A 20,567-nucleotide genomic window follows, 5' to 3' on the forward strand; every position below is an offset into this window, starting at 1 on the left:
AACGGTTTGTTTTAAAGAGACCAACAATAATTATAAAATTGAAATTTGGAAGAAAAATTCAAATAGCAAATTATCTAGTGCTAGATTGTTTGGTGCGCTTAGATATTAATGTAGGAAAATAAAATATTTAGAATTTCTATTATCATTTTTAAAATTTAAATTTAAATTAACCAGATCAATTTTTTGGTATTCTTCTAGGGCTCCGAGCATCATTTGCCTTGAATTCAGTAACAGGTGACTTGAGAACTGCAGGAAAGCTTGTAGACTTTGTCGATGGATTTTTCAGGTATTATTATAATATTTATCAAAATAAAAAGAAACTATATGCTTCACAATACTTATATTTGATTTTTTCCAGTCTAATCATACGAGCTAATAATTCTATGGATCCTGAACGTTATTCAGATCTGTATATACAGGTACGATAATATAATTCATAAAAATCCTAAATATTGAAAATGACATAATAAATTGAGTCAAAAATTTATTATGATATTTTTATTACAGCTGTACATAGTTCGTGATCGATCTTTGTTAAGATTTGTCTTCACAAGACCCCCCGTGATATGGCAAATCATCTTGATGCCTTTACAAAAGATGTTCAGAATGCTCTTAAAAAAGCAGATGTTTAAATGAAGAAGAATTATCGCAGATGTAAATTGCATGTATATGACACACAAGTACTAGTGAAGAAAGACCAAAGTCTGGATTTTGGCTCCTCAAGGTAAAAGATCATGATGATCAATTTTTATTTATTTTCTTAGTTGCGATATCTTGTTCTATAAATTTAATTTAAATTTAATATTTTTATAAATTTAATTTTGTATCCTTACTTTTATGAGTCGTTCTATATTTATTTTATTTTACTAATTATCAACTATTGTTTTATACTCGATATCTAGTAATTTCATTTCGCAGGAGTAAATGTGGATTAAAAATATTACAGAATAGATGCGACACATACATATATATATTATCGTTACAATTTCTAGACATTTTTTATATATATTTTCAATAACAATTATAATTGACCTTCATAAATTTTATTATCAACAGCAAACATTTTTAGAAAAATATAATTAACTTGACAATTTCAATTGATCAATCAGTTGAGCGTATGATTTTAAATATATGGAAATGCTTCAACAAATTTATTACAAATCCATAGCAATATCAGCAAGTCAAAATTTAAAAACAAAGGCAAAATAAGTTTACCACAGGAAATGATTTCTATAACAAGTGATATATTATTAGCATATAACATCCTTTGCAATGTCTTCGGGAAAATCTAATTCAATTTGAACGTTTTATGTCTAATAATTGGTAGAAGCAGTTTTATGTCTAATGACTAGTAGAGAGCAAATATTCTAAAGATGCTTTTAAAAATCGGCTAAAATATATTCACATTAAACTTCATAAGTTTGATAAGTTTTATATATGTGTGTGTATATATATATATATATATATATATATATATATATATATATATATATGAAACTATCAAGGCGTGCCATGAGTATATAATATTAATTTTATGCTATGCTCTTCCACCTATATTTAATTCTATCTGTTGATAATACTACAGCTGTTTTCAAGGCTAAGATGCTCTCATGTTTCAAGGACTCATTTGTAAGATTTATTGAATATAAACATTCAATCTCATTAAAGTATAATATATTTCATTTTTCTATTTATGGCTTTTATGGTTTTCGAATCAGAAAAAATTTTGCCAAAATTTTAATGAAATTTACTCACTAACCAATTAAAACAAAAATGGCGTATAAGTCAAGATTTTGAAGCAAGAATAAATAACTTTAATTTAATTTAATCTTAATAAGAATTTTATATAATTATATTACCAATTGGTGTCTCTGTTGGTATTTCAAAATGTAAGAAAATATGTCATCATTTTACTGAATCATATATAATACAACAGAAATAGTGGTTTGCTCATACATCTATATATAGTACATCGATTAACTCAATTTTATTGTCATCCATTATCGAATTTCATAAAAAAATTACTTAGGTAAACAATGATATCTTTTTTGTTTATTGAATTACTGGTGTTAGATAAAGGCTTGTTATAAAAACCACTGTTTCCGGGTTTAACACCCAACCTAAATAATAGAACTATATTTATATTTCGGATGCAGGATCAGACTCATTACAATAAAAAAAATAATTAAATTAATATTAAATATCTTGGAATTCTTCTAACGGTCAAAAATTTTTCTATATCTAAATATGATCTCCGGTGAAAATAGCCTTTTGGGACTTTGCTCGAGATCAAATGTGGGAAACCAATGTGTTGCCTTCTAGTAACACTAGATGAAGAAAACACATCACCAAATCATGGAACATATTTAAAAATATGCTAAGAACACATGTTCTGATCGTTTTCAAAATATTCGATTATTGAGGCACCTTCTATATATTGAAGTTTATTAATAAGATCTGTGTCAAGACCAGTTCAAGGGCTACGTTTGGCTTTGGACCACTCGAACAGAAAACTGTTGTCTTTCAAAACCTATTCATTTCATGGCAATAAACTCTATCTTTAATATCAACTGTTAAAGCAGTACAATATTTATTATGATTTATATTCGACCTCGTATAAGCTGAGTTTGACAAACCTGATGCAAACTCGAATATTGCACGTGTTTTAATATATGCAGATGTCATAATATGTGTGCTCGTGCATATCATACGCTTATCGTATAGGTAGCCATTTAGTGTCTAGATAAAACTAGTTTTATTTTTGCTTAATTGTAATTTTAAGTATCTCTTAATCTACCTAAGTGACAGAGGTCAGAGTTGCTTGAACAGGAAAATGTTGACTCGGCAAAAACTTTTAAGTAGATCATAAAACGATACAAAAGCTAGCTGGGTTCTGGTCGAAATAAGTACCTATTTTACTCATTATAAGTTTTTATTTTTGCCAGAAAATTCGTTTTGCTATTTTTTTATGTTTTTGTGACGTTTCAAGTCATTCTGAGTTTGGCACCACAAGTAGAAAAAGTATATATGTGTGTGAGTAAAAATTGGCAAAAGTATGTGTGTAGTATTTGAGCCAAAATTTACCTTTCCTCGACGTTTTCTCAAGAACGTGCACTAATTTTTGAAATTTAAAAGCTATTTGATGAACTTCGATAAAAACTTGCATGAATTAGTCTTACCACATGATTTGCCAAGACTTTTTTTTAGAATTAGCAGAATTTACAAAATCTTGAGCCAATTTTGAAAATTCAAAAACAGTTTGATCATACTGTGTTTGGTGAAAATTGACCGTACCTTTTCTTCGTTATTAATTTTTTTTTGTTCATTTTAACTTTGATGATGATGATGAGGTTCCTTATCTGAACTAATAACCTAAAATATCATAGGCCTACTAAAATCATATAAAATTTGTGTTTGCTATTAATGAGAATTTATTAAACAATAATGAAAGCCTTCATATTACCATGAGTAAAATTATCGCCATTAAATTATAGTACAGTAAGATTAATTTATAAAATATTTTACTTCACGTTTTATTGCAGATTATAAATTTTCATTTCTACTTTATAAAATTTTTACTAAAGCCACTATGAAGAATATTATTATAAAAATTGTCATAAGTACAGAAACAATAATATTCTAATATTGGACAACCCAGTAGTTGTCGATTCCAATTATGACTAATTAATTATACTCGAAATATTTGCTAAAAATTTTTATTATATTTATGCAACTATACCCTCGAGAGGCGATATTTACTTGAGATTGGACAAAGATTCAAGTATTATTTTGGTTTTTTACTGTTAATTGATGTCAAACCAAATGCGTTAGGAAGTAGTACATAATTTGCAATTTAACCGAATTAAATAGAGAATACCGTTTCAGAATAATTATAGAAAACAAAACCTCAAATGCCTCCAACTTTGGAATCTGATTTACATTCAAAATATTACAGGGGGGTCAAAGTTCACATGAAAGTAACTGAGGAATAAGTTAATTTTGAATATCCTGTGTTAGAATTTTATCACTTATGCTGTATTCCACTAGAGTTTCTTTAATCAAGATATTTTATAATTATGGCTAAAATTATTAATTCATTGATCTACTTGATTATTTATTTGCTGGTATATTGACTTTACAAACACGCGACCTTCAAACTGTCTTAGACAAATAAAACCAGTCTTTATTTATATCTTGGGTATATTTTGATAAATTTCTAAAAAAAATATATACATACATACAACATTAACTGGCTGAATACAACACACACAAAATAACAGACTTAGTAAACATGTACAATATAAATTAAAATAACAAATTTTGTAAAATAACAATTCAGATAACTGGTATTTACTTTAATAATGACCGATAAAATAATATACGATGATCTAAATTTAAACAATACAATCTACTTATCACCCTGTGTTCATATGATGATCAAAAACAAACAATGATGTTTGGATTAAAGGCTAAGAATATCTATTACTAATATCCTGAGGCAAGAGGAAATATATATATATAATATATATATATATATATGTATATATATATATATATGTATTGTCTTGCGCTTTACGAACTAGTATGTAAATATCACGGTTATATATAATAGAATATTAAGCAATAAATATATTTTTCTAATGTTCTCGTCAATCAACGTCGAAACATATGGAATTAACTCACACACAAGTACACTGCACATAAATAACTTTCTTAAACATATTATTACATATACATCACATCGCACAGCTGAGCGTTTTATATACAATCACTTCATGTTCATGTTACTAGGCACTGTTCGCGATCGCGACCGTTGACGACCACAGTACTCAAATAGACCTGTTGACGTTTCAGCAAATATTTCCTTCGCAAATCTTCAGAATCCGAATCTTTTATTTTGCATATCACAGCATCGTTCAGCCAATCGAATTCGCTCGGATCGATTTTCTCGACCCTTGAGAGTTTCTGATAAATCCGATCGAACTGCGTGTGTTTATCTTTCAACCGGAGTCGTTTTAACCGGAGCGGCATGTGCCAGCGAAGGTACGCCTGGAGAGACATTTTGACCCGTTTCGTTAAGGTGATTGGGTTTTTAACCGAACATTTTTTTGTGTCTTTTTTAATGTTATTGTTGGAATCGACGCGATATATTTTCATTGTGGAACCGAACGTTGTTTGATTGCCAAACGTCGCGATTCAGACTGAGAACGTGTGCTCGGGCCGAGTGCTTCTCGCCTCTAGAATTATGCTTCATTAACTGACTGAATGCGACGTTATCTAATATCGATACACTTGCGGGTTGCACGTAATGCACACAAACTACATTTCTATATACATCAAATAGTCGATTTCGAACTCGCACTATTGTGAGCGGGCATTTCGAATTACTTCACGTTTTGAAGGTTGATCGACCACTGCAATTTCTATTACGGACAGATAAACATCTTGTCAGTTATCAGGAAGGGATATATTTGGTTTTGCATTCTATTGTTCAAACATGCACAAACTGAATAATTGAAATACTATTTAAAATATCATTTTTATCGATTTCCTATTACAAACATATATAATGACTATTTAAAATTTATATAAATTATTTATATAACTAGTTGTAACATGTTGCATTTTGCTTTGTGGCATGATGCATTAATTTCTCAATACGTATACATAATCAACTATGTATTTTTTTAATTCTATTGGTCTCGCTTACATGGAGCATTTAGCCACCTACAGCATTTCATTTTTCTATTCTATATTATTTTTTAACTTCCCGTAGGATAAGTTATTGTAATGGGCCGAAAATCGAAATTGAATATTTTTACATTTCTCGACGTTTTGAAGGTTTCTGAACATTTTGGCATACCTCAGAAAAAAATGGATGTGTGTGTATGTATGTATGTATGGATACAAATTTTTAGTCACGTTTTCGGGCGCACGGATCAACCGATTTGATTGGTTCAAAAAACATTCGATTCCTATTGAAAGGGAGAAGAGCTGATTAGTTTTTGGTAAAGGCAGGCCCAGCCATTTCGAAGATACGGAGCTAAATATGTAAAAAATTGTAGTTTTTGAGAGAACTAAGCGTTCGATTTAAATGATTCAAAGAACTTTCTGCTTGTCTTAACAAAGTAATTGATTTTGGAAAAAAAAGATTTGTTTCAACTTTATATTTATATTATATTAAACAATGTTACAATATTAATAATAATCTATTTGAAAACATTCAGTATTCCTCGAACATTTTGTTACGGTACGGGAAGTTCCAGCAATTTGCCTTAAGGCACGATGCCATACACCCCACTAGTTTCAATTTATTTTCTCACTTATTTTCTATACAATTTTAAATCAACAATACAAATTCTAATTAATTTTAACTCAACATTTCAAATTCTAACTCAAGATATTTATTTACTTACATTTACTCTTTTTAAAGGCGTCTTCTATTAATTTGTTTTACATTATCTTAATTTTACTAATTCTTTTTCTTCTGAATCCATCTTTTTCATTCTTTTACTAATGCTATTGCGTCTTCTTCTAATTATGTCGAAATTTTTGCTTGATACTGTTTTTTTATACATCATGTATACACACATTTTTTCCAAATTTGATCTCATTCGATGCAGAATGACTTGAAACGTCGAGTAAACATAAACGTCGAAATTTTTGCTTGATACTATCATTTTATTTATCATATAAACACACAAATTTTTTCAAATTCGGTCGCATTCGATTCAGAATGACTTAAAACGTCAAGTAAACATAAAATTAGCAAATTAGATTTTTTTCATGTAATGTTTCTAACCTTTTATAAAGAACTTAGTGACTCATAAGAAAATCCGAAAAATGATTCATTGCTTCAAGGTTTATTATATAAATCATTTTATAAGTAGTGTATGTGTATCTATATGCATATATGTATATATATACATGCAAGAAAATATCTTTTCCTCAATTACAGTATCGTTATTTTCAAAATACAGCTAGGTCTTACTTTTCATTCGTTTCGATGCATTTTTCTAAATCGACTTTCTAACTTCAGGTGCACATGTAAATTATCAATACAGAGTAAACGCAATAGCGGTTTTCTATTACTATAGAAATATTTCTATAATGCTTTCATAATTATGCAATTGCATTGGTGCCTAGCTGTCTTGCGATAAGATAGACACTTTGATAAGATCGAATTAAATATTGGATATTTATAGACATTTTTTAAATTTTTCCTCAAGAAGTAGTTGAAAAAATTCAGGAGCCAATGTAGGTAGTTATCAATCATTAGTACAATGAACATGGAAATATGGTAATAAAAAAAAATCTTTAAGTTTACAAATTAGAAGATAGGGTTTGCCTGTAGGTAAGCGGTTAAGAGCGACGAGACTTGTTTCAGAGATCCCGGGTTCGAGCCCACTTCGAGCAGCCTGTTGTCAGGCAGCAGTGACAACGATTTTCACTTGAAAATATAGATAGCAATATGTTTCCAAGTGCAAATAACCCTTGCCCGGCATTGCTGCACCAATAATAAGTCAGCCCTATTACATTAATTCTAATAACAAAATCATCAATGATAGATGGATTAACCATTGGGTTACCATCTAAAAAATACGAAGTAAGGAGAAGTTTCAGCCCAATAGCTCATAGGACGTAAGGTTCTGATTGCTGTTATAATATATATGTAAAAAAAGAAGTAGTTGAAAAAATTCAGGAGCCAATGTAGTTATCAATCTTTAGTCAATGAATCTAAAAAATATAGTAATAAAAAAATCTTTAAGTTTAAAAATTGACTCTCAACCTAGAAGATTGAAAAAGAAGAAACCAGTGGATCTCCTTTAACTTTAACTAGTGATCCTCAATTGAGGGCTATTTGCCATATCAACTTTTTATACTCAAGTAAAACATTACTTAAATTAATATTGAGCCTAAGAGCCATAGACCAACAATATATCCTGATCGCTCTTAAACAATGTAAAAAAAAGTTACATAACGTTTGGAGATCTTCAACGAGTAGATTCCTTTATAAAATTAATCTGATCCTAATTAACTTAGTTCACCAAGTCTGAAGGCCAATTTCTTCAGCCTCATTATTGATTTCAAGTTATCAATCTATTTATCATTGTTAATCCTATTTGTTACAGTTCTTGTTTCCAATTAACGCGTCCTGGTGGTACGGCCTTAACTCCTGGACAGATGCTCGCCGTACTCGAATCACCAGGAGCCAAGGCAGATTTGCAGCGGGTCTATCGTGAACATCGTGTGAAAGCCGTCGAGCAATGTGCTACCAGGTCTGGTGCACGTGCTTCTCCTGAAGAAAGTACTGCACAGGCTGCAGTACTGACAATCGCGCTGGCCATAGGCCTGGTGGCTGCTGGAGCAGCTATATCGTTATGCTGCATGCATTGCAGGTAGAAGTAGGAACAAATTTATAAGTATTAGGTTGGCAACTTGCGGATTTGTTAGATATTTAAGGACATTTTGTTCATGGGACTAAATAATTATAGTTTGTAAGGAATTTTTCATATTGATCATTGTCTTTTTCCCAAGCAGCATCATCATCTCACTTTCATAAAACTTCTGGTTTGTTTAGCAAAAACTGAATCAGATACGATTTTACACCATCATGATCCTTGATTTGTTTACCATTCAAGGAGTTTTGTATAGATCGAAACCAGTGGTGTTGTGCTAATATTTTTTTGCCGGAACGCTAAAATTTAAAATCCGGTTCAAAAAATTTGATATATTTCGATAGAACTCACAAATCTAATATATTGACTTCTTATATAATTAACTTTATTATATACAGCTAGTCTATAAATTAAATTGTACAAGTATGAGGGAATCATTGAGTACATAATTTATATTCTTTAATAACATTAATTATATTTATTGTGGTATTATTTGTATTCATTAATACTTACAGGTATTTATTATGATATAAAAGTACTCAAGATTTATTACAATACTTTATAGGACTTAACCTAATAATACGATAGATAATATAACCTATTACCTATCTTACTATACTATATTATTGTATATCATAGGTAGATATCTATTATCAATCATACCGTGAGATACCTACAACGTCATTGACTTATTATATACCTACATACTTTTTACTTCTTATAAATATTACTGTCTAATTTATATATTTACCTATATTATATAGGTTTACCTTACGCCCTATGTATTATCTCTACCTATCTATTGTCTATACCGGGAATTGAACCCGGGACTTCCGCGTGGCGGTCGCGCACCTTAACCACTACCCTATCAGGTACCCCATTAATAATATAATATGGGACGCACTGTTGTTTCCGCTGGTCATTTTCTAATTAATTAGGTAATTAATACTAAGGTGGCGCGACGACACGCGAAAAAAGACGGTTGATTGTAGCGTTACGGTGGCCTAGTGGATAAGGTCGTCGCGTGCCACGCGGCGGACCCGGGTTCGATTCTCGGTAGGGTTAATGTATCGTGTAAGGAAAATTATAGGTAATAGGATATATAGTAGATATAGGTTAGGTGTATTCGATATACAATGTAGGGATTTGAGAGTATATGATGAAATATAGCGTATGGTACAGATGTAAGGCGTGTAGTATAGAATGCAACGTATAGGCATACGTAAGGCTATAAAAATACACGAATAGGAACCTATGATATAGGTGTTAGCGTATAAAAAATGCGAATGAATATAAGATTTAACTTATAAATATTATTTTTTCTATAAGAATTTTTATCTCGGTATTAAATATCTAAAATATCCAAAATATCCGTTAAGGCATCGATTACACCTTACTGCTGTCTTTGCCGTTATCACTTCATAGAAAATTAATTACTGCACTTTTAAACGATTGTGTGCACTGTGCGACAATAGACATAGAACTATAAATTACATTAAATGTTTGAGTAACTTGTGCGAGCTGATTTTCTTAAGATGTTCTTAGTCTCGCAACTTACTGAATTCTAAAAATTCTAAATTTAAAAATATAATATAAAAATTATTATACCGCTGTCTGGAAGGGATGGCAATTTAAAAATATACAGATTAATACATACAAAATTTGGAATTTTTCTATAATCCGTAATATTGAGAAAGTTTGCATTAGACCTAAAAAGGGATGCTTATTTACCTAAGCTATGGAAATATATATGGAAAAATTATATGATTTGCACATGCATCCTGTGCTCACTTAAACTAAACAATGATCATAATATATTTAACGAATTTGTAACAGTATTTACAAATTACATTCAAATCACCCAAAGCAAGTGGGTTAAAGTCGTGTAATTTTTTAATTTGCCTCCCCCCTTTGAATTTAAAAATGGATTTTTCTGTGGAGCGTGTGCCCCACGTTGGGAATTACTAGTCTAGGAGTACAATTTTCTAATCTACTACCAGGTTAATCAATAATTGAGTGATCATCAATTTCACAGCACCTTCATCAGATTTTTAAAAGATCAAAGTTTCTATGAATATGCATACAAATCTCAAATTGTAGGCCGAAATTTAGACAATAAGTCTATTGAGATATCAGGGTAACTCTTTTGCTATAAATTGTCAACTAATTTACCAATAAATAAATGTCAATAAAATAATGATTAAAAAAAATTACCAATAAATGATATAATGTAAAAATTTACGAGCGATCGAAAGGCTTATATTTTTGCCTTAGATGGCAAAAAATTCATCCAATTATTAAAATATTACATTTTTTTTGCAGTTCTTATGCTTTTGTATTTATAGAATTGCTTTTTTCGCTACAATCAATTTCCATTATATGAATGTCTTAAATTATTTATTTTATTCGATTAACGCCCGCTATGTCCGAAACAAATCCATCTTATATCCGAAATAATCGGGCATCAGACACTTTTCGGTCTTAACGTAACATATGTGAAATTTGAACTGTATTGTAATTAATATTTCAGTTCATACACCTCAATTTGTACCTAAATTAAAAACGCAATAAAAAAAAGCAATTTCCTTTCAACTCGACAAACACAGTATTTTTCATCTTTGAGTAAAAAATCACTAGAACAAAATTCTTTAAAGCTTTGTCACCATATAATTTATTATTGTCGCTTTTAACTTGTCGTGATCTTAAGAAACCTCTTCACCTTTATAGAAATATAAGAACAAAATATGACAAAATTTTTGGATTTGATTTTTAATATTTCAACGAAAACTAAGCAATGGATCAAAAAAACTCTCTTCGCTGATGTACATCTAAATTGCTTACTATCCCTTAACAAAAGGTATTTTTCAGTTTTTTCATTAAAACATCTAAACAGAAAACCGCACTTACTTAGTTGCCAACCTAATAATATTATTATGTTCTTTATTGAAAATTAATTTTATTAGTTTTGCGCGCATTTTGTAGAAATTTTAAATCATGTAGTTTTTTGTAAACAAAACTTCTAAACAAAAGTAATTAATGATGAATAAAAATCGTAATTTATTTTCCATTCAAAGGATAACAACCCAAGATTGTTTTGCATTTAACTGCATGTTTCTACTCGCTTTATTTTGAAATATTTAACCAATATTTTTATAGCTTTATCAAAAGTTTACAATTAAAAAATAACATTTGACATTCGTGGCATATAGTAAAAACAATCACACATTGTTTTCGTATATAGCATGTAAAATAAGTTTTATACGATTTGAAAACAACTCAATTATATACGCATTGAACGCTAATATAATTAGATATGAAAAAATGCAACAAATAAAAGTCATATGATTATTAAGAAGAATTCGAGTAATTTTAAATATTAAATTCATTTAAGAATTTCAATATGATTCATTATTTATTCCCAAATATACATAGCTTTACTGTATGTACAATGTATAATTGTGCATAGTCATGACCAGGCCTCATTAAAATGCCATTAAAATTATTTCGATATTTTTCAAATTGTGGGCATAGATTAGGAGAAAAGCATTTGAAGCATTTCAAATTAAAATGCTTATTTTTAATGCAATTCTTATGATTTTTTTTTCAGTTATAAAAGGCATATGAAAAGAATGCGACCGCCACGTAGAAGATTTATTGAAGATATTCCAGGTCCTTCATCAACTTATCATGAACCTATATATGTAATAAATCCTGGATCGATACAACATAGCAGTTTGTGATAAAAAATTTTTTAAATAAATGTGAAAATCAAATATAAAACAGTTTATATATAACTAGCAAAGTGACATTGCAATATGTGTTGTTAATATATGTGAATAAACTAAAAAAAAACAATATAGATATTAGGGTATTAGTGCTATAATAATCAGACGTACTAAAAAATTATATAAACTTGTACGCATTGGAGTGCGATATAATGCTAAAATATATATTATAAATGTATATTTTTAGAAGATTTATTTCTGTTGTATATTATATTTATTTAGTTTAAAATATTTCAAAATGTTATTAACCGACCAAGTTACATATCAATTATTATTGTAAATGAACATTTTTTAAATTTTTTATTTATGTCATGTATACTTTATATATAGAATTTCATCCAGATGGAATGTGTCTATTTTAGTTGTTTAAATTAAATTATTCATATAATTCGTGTTGCCAATACAATTAATTTGTACATACAATTTCAGTGCCTAGTAATACTCGTAGAAGTTAGTATGCCCTAACTAATCCGATTAAGTTAAATATATATATTTATTATTGGTAACAGAATATTTATGTAAAAAAATTATTTTGTTAAGCTTTATATTTAATTGCATCATGAAAATAAAAAGGACATTTTTATAAATAAAATATTTATGTAATTGTTTTTTTAATGTTTAGTAATAAGTTACCAGAAAGACATGAATAAATCACATGAATTATGTTGCCCAATTTTATTATTGGAAAATTATTTTGTAAATTATTGATTTTGTTGAATTAATAGAATAAATTATGAAGCAATAGGCGTAAATCTATAAATGTAACACAAAAACTAATTTGGTATTAGCATTTTATTGTTGAGAATCATTCATATTTGTACTCGATTTGTATCGATTGTTAGGTTGATATTTATGTTTAATTCAGTTTTGTTGGTACCGATTGCAACCTATATCGATAAAAGTAAAATACTTCAGGTTGATCAAAAAATTCTTTCTAAAAAGGTCTGTTGACCCATTCAGAAGTTTGTGTCACTCGTGAATAGTATAATATATTTATTTTATAATGTGTTTTAGTGCTTGACTAGTGTTTATCAAATATGTGTGCAATCTGTGGTACTTTCGTGAAATTGTTTGATGAGGTGAGATTTAATATTTTATTTTATTATTATTAATGGTTTATTGATGTTGACATCTGAGTAGACCTATGTAGCTATTGCCGCCATTTTTATGATACACACCATACATTTTTAAGACTTGGGCTGACCACAAAATATTAGTAGATTAGATTAAACACTGCTATTATTTTTAGTTTATTCTAGTCTTGTTACAAATGGTTATACGTCCTTCCACAACACTATTTTTTTCAAAATGTAGTATTTTAGGGTGAAGGCAAAGAAAATTATTCAAAAAACACATTTATTTCCATAATTTATTCTATGCAAGAATAATTGTTATTCTATAAACGTACTATTTAACAACTTTGTCAATATTAATATTAGTACCACAAAATATTGGTAATTTTCTGATTTCTCGACATTTCAAGTCGTTCTGTATCGTTTGACACCAAAATTGGGTTAATTATATATGTGACTATAATTAATTAAGTAAGTTGACTCGACTATCTCAAAAATCGATGCACTGATATAAAAAATTTAAGACATTTGATAACTAGCATTGATTAGTTTTGAGCAACGGTCGGCCGAGCCATTTCTTTACAATTTCCAGATAAGTGTAAAAAAATTTTCACCGTTCGCCTAAAATCTTGAATTGGTTTGAAAAATTTTAAGTCTGTTAAAAGATATCATTTGGAAATCGTACTGTTTATGATAAAGATTGGCTAGAGACATTTCTTTTAATTAATTATTGAAAAAATGTCATTTACACCTAGTTTATTATAAAATTTAAGGCATTCGATATAGACTAGCATGGATTAGTTTTGTACAACGATCGACCAAGCCATTTCTTTATAATTTCCAGATAAGTGTAAAAAAAAATTCACGTTTTTGCCTAAAATCTTGAATTGGTTTGGAAAATTTTAAGACTGTTGAAAAGATTTCAGTCGAAAATTGTGATTTTTTTCGATAAAGATTGGCTGCGGACATTTCTTTTAATTAATTATTGAAAAAATGTCATTTACACCTAGTTAATTATAAAATTTAAGGCATTCGATAAGAACTAGCTTCGATTAATTTTGTGCATGGATCCGCCGAGCCATTTCTTTATAATTTCAGATAAAATCCTGAACTGATTTGGAAAATTTTAAGACTGTTGAAAAGATATCAGTTGGAAATCGTGCTGATTGTTTTTGATAGAATTTGACTAAACGGCATTTCTTTTAATTAAATAAGGACATTTATTTTAATTAAGGACATTTCTTTTAATTAATTAAGGATAATTCTTTTAATTAAGGACATTTCTTTTAATTAATTAAGGACATTTCTTTTAATTAATTAAGGACATTTCTTTCAATTAATTAAGGACATTTCTTTTGATTAATTAAGGACATTTTTCAATTAATTAAGGACATTTCTTTTAATTAATTAAGGACATTTCTTTTAATTGATTAAGGATATTTCTTTTAATTGATTAAAGACATTTCTTTTAATCAATTAAGGACATTTCTTTTAATTAACTAAGGACATTTCTTTTAATTAACTAAGGACATTTCTTTTAATTAACTAAGGACATTTTTTTTAATTAACTAGGGACATTTTTTTTAATAATTAAGGACATTTCTTTTAATTAATTAAGGACATTTTTGATTCATTGTTGAAAAATGTCATTTACACCTAGTTTATTATTGAAATTGTATATAAATTTTCGTTTTTAACATATACTTTAAAATTCATATATATTGAATATTTCATTGAACTTATTATTAATCTAAATCTAGGAGCATTATTATTTAAGCCTTGAACAAATGTAAACAAGCATTTCGCCATCATTTCAATAATTTGTTTTAGAAAAAGCATTCATAATAGTGTCATTGGAATTAAATTGACAAAATAATCACGTTTGTTGACTTTGTAAATAAATGCTGACTTGTAAACAAAGACGTCTGCAAGGTACAGTCATCGCTGAAGTATTGAACAAAACAAAAAAAAAGTGATAAATGGAAAATTATAATTCTTTATCTGAATTATTGTATTAAAACGATTAAATCAATTCATTTTACAAATTGTGAAATATAATTATTTATCTAATTAACCGAAATAGTTATACATTTATACATCAAGTATATGAAAACAGTCGTATACATAGCCGTATTGATCTCATTTGTCCACGAGTCAGGTTGGCCGAGCGGTCTAAGGCGCCAGATTTAAGCTCTGGTTCCCGAGAGGGAGCGTGGGTTCGAACCCCACACCTGACATTAATTTTTTCTTTTTTTTTCTTTGCATATATAATTTTTTTTGGATTATAATTTTGAATTTATCAGTAATTTTGCTTAAATTATTTATATACTAATTATTTATCCACTATTATTAATTTTTTGCTGAGTAGGTTATAGTAATTCAGAAATATCTAAAATGAAAACGTTTGCATAACTTTACGTTTCAAAGGATTCTGAACATTTTGGCATACTTTAAAATAAAAAGGATATATGTGTCTGTGTGTGTATTTTTTTAAAATTCAATAATTACAATCTGTCTTTATACAAAAAAACACGTTAAGCGATTTTGGTGATACATGGATAATTAACATCTATTCTAAATGTTTACTCAATAGTAAGCCTTCTATACATTGATAAATAAATTATGTTGAATTGCTGTCATGTAAAACTTCAAAAATATAATAAATATTATTAAAAATAATACCAATAATAATAAAATGAATAAATTTACATAAAAATGCCATAAAAAATAAATAAAAATAAATTTAGAAGTAACTATAACTATAATAATTCGAGTGGGCGTTTTCTTTTTAGGAGTGTGTGTGTATGTGTTCAAATTTTCACATTTTTCAAATGCTATCTCAACTATATTTATAATGCTTTATAGCAACTTTCTAACTTTATAGGGAATATTCCCTATAAATTTCAGCACCTTGAATTTTTTAAAGAAAAAGCCAAAAGTAAAAATATGATGCTGTATTTTGTTTTTTTTTTGTGATTTGTTCTTTAACAATTAAGAGTATTAAATTAAATGATATATTCTATATTCTTGGCTAAATGACAATTCTTCTACTTCTTTTTTGAACTCTTAAAACCTTTAGAATTTTATCAACTATTTTTTCTAAGTCATATAACTCGAAACCTATTTGAACTAAATTCATAATATTTCTGTAGCAGCTTTCTAACTTGATAATTGAATATACAATTATCTATTCTGTAAATATTACCTAAATCTGCGCAATTAAAATTTTTAACCAAAAATCGCAAATTTATTGCATGGTCTCAATTTGGTATAATGAAATAAACAAATTTAAATCAAATGATATTCACAAATCTGAATGAGCAAATTCTTCTATGTTATAAAATATCTATGAATTTCTGTATGTATGGCTAACTGCTATATAGGCGATAATAATCGTGAAAAGTTATACACTTGTTATATTTTATAATCATATACCTGCATAATCTAATTAAATTGATCAAAAGTTAAAAGGCTTATTACTAGGTAACCTTTCAGAACTTTTATTCGATAGTAATTATAACACATAATTCTTTATCTAATAATGTTAATCGGTCACATATCTCAAAATCTCTCCTCGTTAAACAGATATTATTAAAATAATATATTATTTTAGTTTAACTTTAGATGAATTTTGATTGTATACATTTATCGTGGGTAATTTTTTCAAAATAATAAAAAAAAACATTTTAGAAGTATTCTCAAACGATGTTAGGTTCATCTTAGACCCGAGTCGTTTTTTATGATATGTTTAAAAAATATATTATAATACTTAAAGTTGCATTTAATATGGCCACTTGTTAATTTTGAAGACTGATTAATCAATTTTTTAACAAAAAACTTTTATTCATTATTTACATGTCCATATGTATTGAGAAAATGCAATGGTGCCATTGCTTTTAAAAATAGTATGTTCGGGCGCAAATGTCTTTATTATTATTTTTATTTTTGCATTTTTATGCAAGTATTGAACACATTTTGTTTCTCACATATCATTTGTAAATCAAATATTTGATTAGAAGCCATAGGACACATTTATTTGCACAAATGTTTTATTAAATCCTGATTTGATTTAGTAATATTTGGTTTCCACTTATATTCAGGCTTTATTTTAATGTAGTGCAGATAAGATATGAATATTTGCACTTATTTCAATAACTCAATCATTTTTTCTACTAGTGTGAAAATTGCAAATATGCAAAAATAGCAAAATTGCTATAAAAATAAAATTTTTATATAAATAATATAAAAATAAAATTAAATTTATAGCGATCAATATTTCTTCTAATAATATACACCATAGGCTTTTCATTTACACACCTTTGTATTTTGTACAGATCAACATACAATATAAATTTTAAATCCATAGTATTTTTAATATGAAAAAATATTTTGCGTTATATGTGTATGATATTTAATGTTACTTAAAATTTAATTTCACCATGATATAATACTTTATTGGAAAACAGCAGAACAAACCATTTCCTATGTCAATATCGAGTATTTAAAAAAAGGCAGCATTTACGAATTAATTTAGTTATTTTTAAAAGGATTTTATATAAACGTGTAATTAATTAATTATTGGTGTGAAAATCTAAATTCAATATATATTGCATTAAAAATATTCATCATAAGAACTGTAACATAGTGAGAGAAAAAGCCTACATTTGCTCCTTAGTAAATGTATTTCATTGAAATAAAATATTTTACAGTTCAAACACTGTTCTAAAAAAAACTACTTTACAATTTTATAATCATATAAATTTTGTCTTCGTGTCCAATCAGGTCTTTTATAACAGTCTTCTAAACAACAATGGTACTGGAATCTCCAATGGGTTGTCCTTTTGCAAATGGTAATTCCTTGTTAGTTTTGTTCAAGAAGATACCTTTAGCTCTGTAATATAATATTAGTAAAAATAAATATTTCATTACAATGTATGAAAAAAATGCAGCAACAATGGTGATGATTTTGAATTATTTTACTTTTTGGATTATTCTTACTTATTGTGATTGGTTTCAACTCCTCTGAGTGTTCCCATTGGCATCATTTCATTGATAACGTGGCAAGTTCCATCAACCAGCTCATCATAACTTAAGCAATTCCATGACCAAAAAGCTGCCTTAGAGGACAAAGATTCAGTAAAGTATTGGAATGAACGGCTATGGGAACAAGAGCCTGGAAATAAAATGATTTTAGATACATAGTCTTGGTAATGATTGTCAAATATTTCAATTTTCTTACCAGCAAAGTCGTTTTCGCAGCCGACTTGTTTTTTGCCTCCGTTGGGGTAGAAGTCAGCATGTCCCAAAGGTTCCAAAAATCCTAAAGTTCCACCATTAGTATGAATAATTTCTACGTATTCTGCGCTGTTTGTGTCAATACGTTTTTCGGGGTTGCTGATTGAGAAAAGAGGAAGGGCAGGGTCCAAGCCTAAATAAGTCCAAAAATGGAAAATTGTTAAATATTCCTAGCTAGAAAATCAAGTACTGTAAAAAAAAATCGGGGCGGGTATTGAAACTGAAACTTCTGATAGTTGACAATCTATCTATTATTTTACTATTTCTTGTTTCACCTACCTACAACAGTATGGATTTTTCCACTCTTTACATTTCTTCCAGCAACTCCAACAACATGTGCTCCAAGACTGTGTCCTGCCATGTGGACATCGTTGGTCTTGATTCCTGCATTTTCTGCTAAAAAAGTCGATCATTTCGGCAACTTTTAAGGCAGTTGGAGTCACGGCGTTTACTGCACTGATGTAGTTGATGGTGTTGGAAGATGCAGTCCAATCTACTACGATTACGTTGAATTCTCCTTGTTCAAGGTAAGCTGCATGGTAAAATTAGTAAAATTGATTTACTTTTCTTGATTGTTTTTCGAAACGATGTGAAAAATTTGAATGACATTATTACCATCTACAATTTTTTTCTGGCACTGATAAAAAATGTCATTAGTTCGGTATATTTAACATTTTTGAAATCTACTACTTCTAAATATCTTTCGATTTTGTTTATAATAAAATATATTATATTTACAATAGAAGTTTAGAACTTGTGCACAACGGTGTGCATCCATGCGATTTAATCCCTTCATCCCCTAGTATATTCAACCCATGATATATAAAACCAAAAACATTTTAGCTATGGTTATTCATTTTTGTTTTCACTAAATAATATTTGATTCTAAAATTTTCATTATGCTGAAACCCATTTTTTTTTAAAAATATTAATATTAGGAACGTTTCTTTCTATTTTCTTATGTGACTTTGAACAAAGAAAAGTTTCTGGTTTGATATTGATTTGGAAAATTTTATTACCTTCACGTATGATACTGTTAAAAGGATTGTCTTGTTCAGACATCCAACCGTGTACTGTAAATCTTGTAGGATGAGCAGGATTAAAATTGGAATTTTTCAAATTTTCTTTGTCACCCAATACCAAAACCTGGGCAGTGTCTGGGTTTGACCTGTAGATAATTTATATAATTAGTTATCAATTTTTCATATAATTGATACATATAAAAACCAAGAATATAATTATGTATTTGGTCTAATATTCTCATAGAATTTAGTGGTGATTTTTGGTTTTAGTGAAGTTATATTTTACCTTGTGAATAAATTGAAAATGACTGGTTTCTCAGTAGCCCTATTAGAAGGATCATCAGCTCCTTTTAAATTGATCAGATACAAATTTCCTCGACTGTCAGGAAAATACATAGTATCCTTATTTTCATAAGAAAATTCATTTTTGCTTAGAGGATTGCCAAATCCTGTAAAATTTACACCAATTTTAACATATCAAATAAAATTGTCAAGTATGAGCTCACACAAATTTTGTGTAAATTATGTCGTTATATTACCTCCAGCAATTAAAGCGGCTGACAATACTACAAATTTGAACATTTCTGTATTTTAAAAACTCAACTGATTTGCCCAAAACTAAAAATCGCTCTTTTTATATCATTTCGTTTATTGCAGGCGCCTATTATCAATTATAATGATTTATTGCAGTTTGATAATTATCTATTTCTTGTTGTAGCTTACTTTTTATTGCATTCTATATCTATATCACACGTCATAATATTTATGATGATAATAAAATATATAATTCCTTCTTCAGTATAGAAAATCGAGTTTTTATATTATCAATTTTTAATTTGATTCAAAAGGTAATAATTGATGTAGTCTGAAATAATCCTTTAAAACGTAATAAATCGATATCATTTAAAGTATTCTTGGATTAGTCTAATGTTTTTATTATACTGTTATTGGTTATACTAAAATCATTTTGTTTTCATCTTTTGCAATAAATCA

At 28.2% G+C, this 20,567-nt stretch overlaps 2 protein-coding genes and 1 non-coding gene across 3 annotated transcripts in view; 2 read left to right on the forward strand and 1 right to left on the reverse strand.

The window, feature by feature from the left end:
• Window positions 1-12,139, forward strand: part of LOC113370207 (protein dachsous-like) — a 34,832-nt gene extending 22,693 nt beyond the window's left edge. Inside the window, 6 exon segments of the mRNA XM_026610884.1 lie at window positions 199-286; window positions 359-419; window positions 508-620; window positions 653-724; window positions 8,133-8,399; window positions 12,007-12,139. Of these exon segments, the coding sequence (XP_026466669.1) occupies window positions 199-286; window positions 359-419; window positions 508-620; window positions 653-724; window positions 8,133-8,399; window positions 12,007-12,139 (734 nt within the window).
• A 3,271-nt stretch (window positions 12,140-15,410) lies between these two features.
• Window positions 15,411-15,494, forward strand: Trnal-uaa. Its single transcript has one exon. It is a non-coding gene; the product is annotated as a tRNA-Leu (tRNA).
• Window positions 15,495-18,057: 2,563 nt separating this feature from the next.
• Window positions 18,058-20,156, reverse strand: LOC113370208 (pancreatic lipase-related protein 2-like). The gene is given in 8 exon segments (XM_026610885.1): window positions 18,058-18,148; window positions 18,256-18,430; window positions 18,497-18,685; window positions 18,832-18,928; window positions 18,930-19,084; window positions 19,572-19,720; window positions 19,861-20,023; window positions 20,114-20,156. Coding segments are annotated over 8 exon segments (1,062 nt in total).
• Between the last annotated feature and the right edge of the window lie 411 nt (window positions 20,157-20,567).

This window comes from Ctenocephalides felis, unplaced genomic scaffold, assembly GCF_003426905.1.
Source record: "Ctenocephalides felis isolate EL2017-DRISC unplaced genomic scaffold, ASM342690v1 CF-g0.4_SCAFFOLD_01492, whole genome shotgun sequence".
NCBI lineage: Eukaryota > Metazoa > Arthropoda > Insecta > Siphonaptera > Pulicidae > Ctenocephalides > Ctenocephalides felis.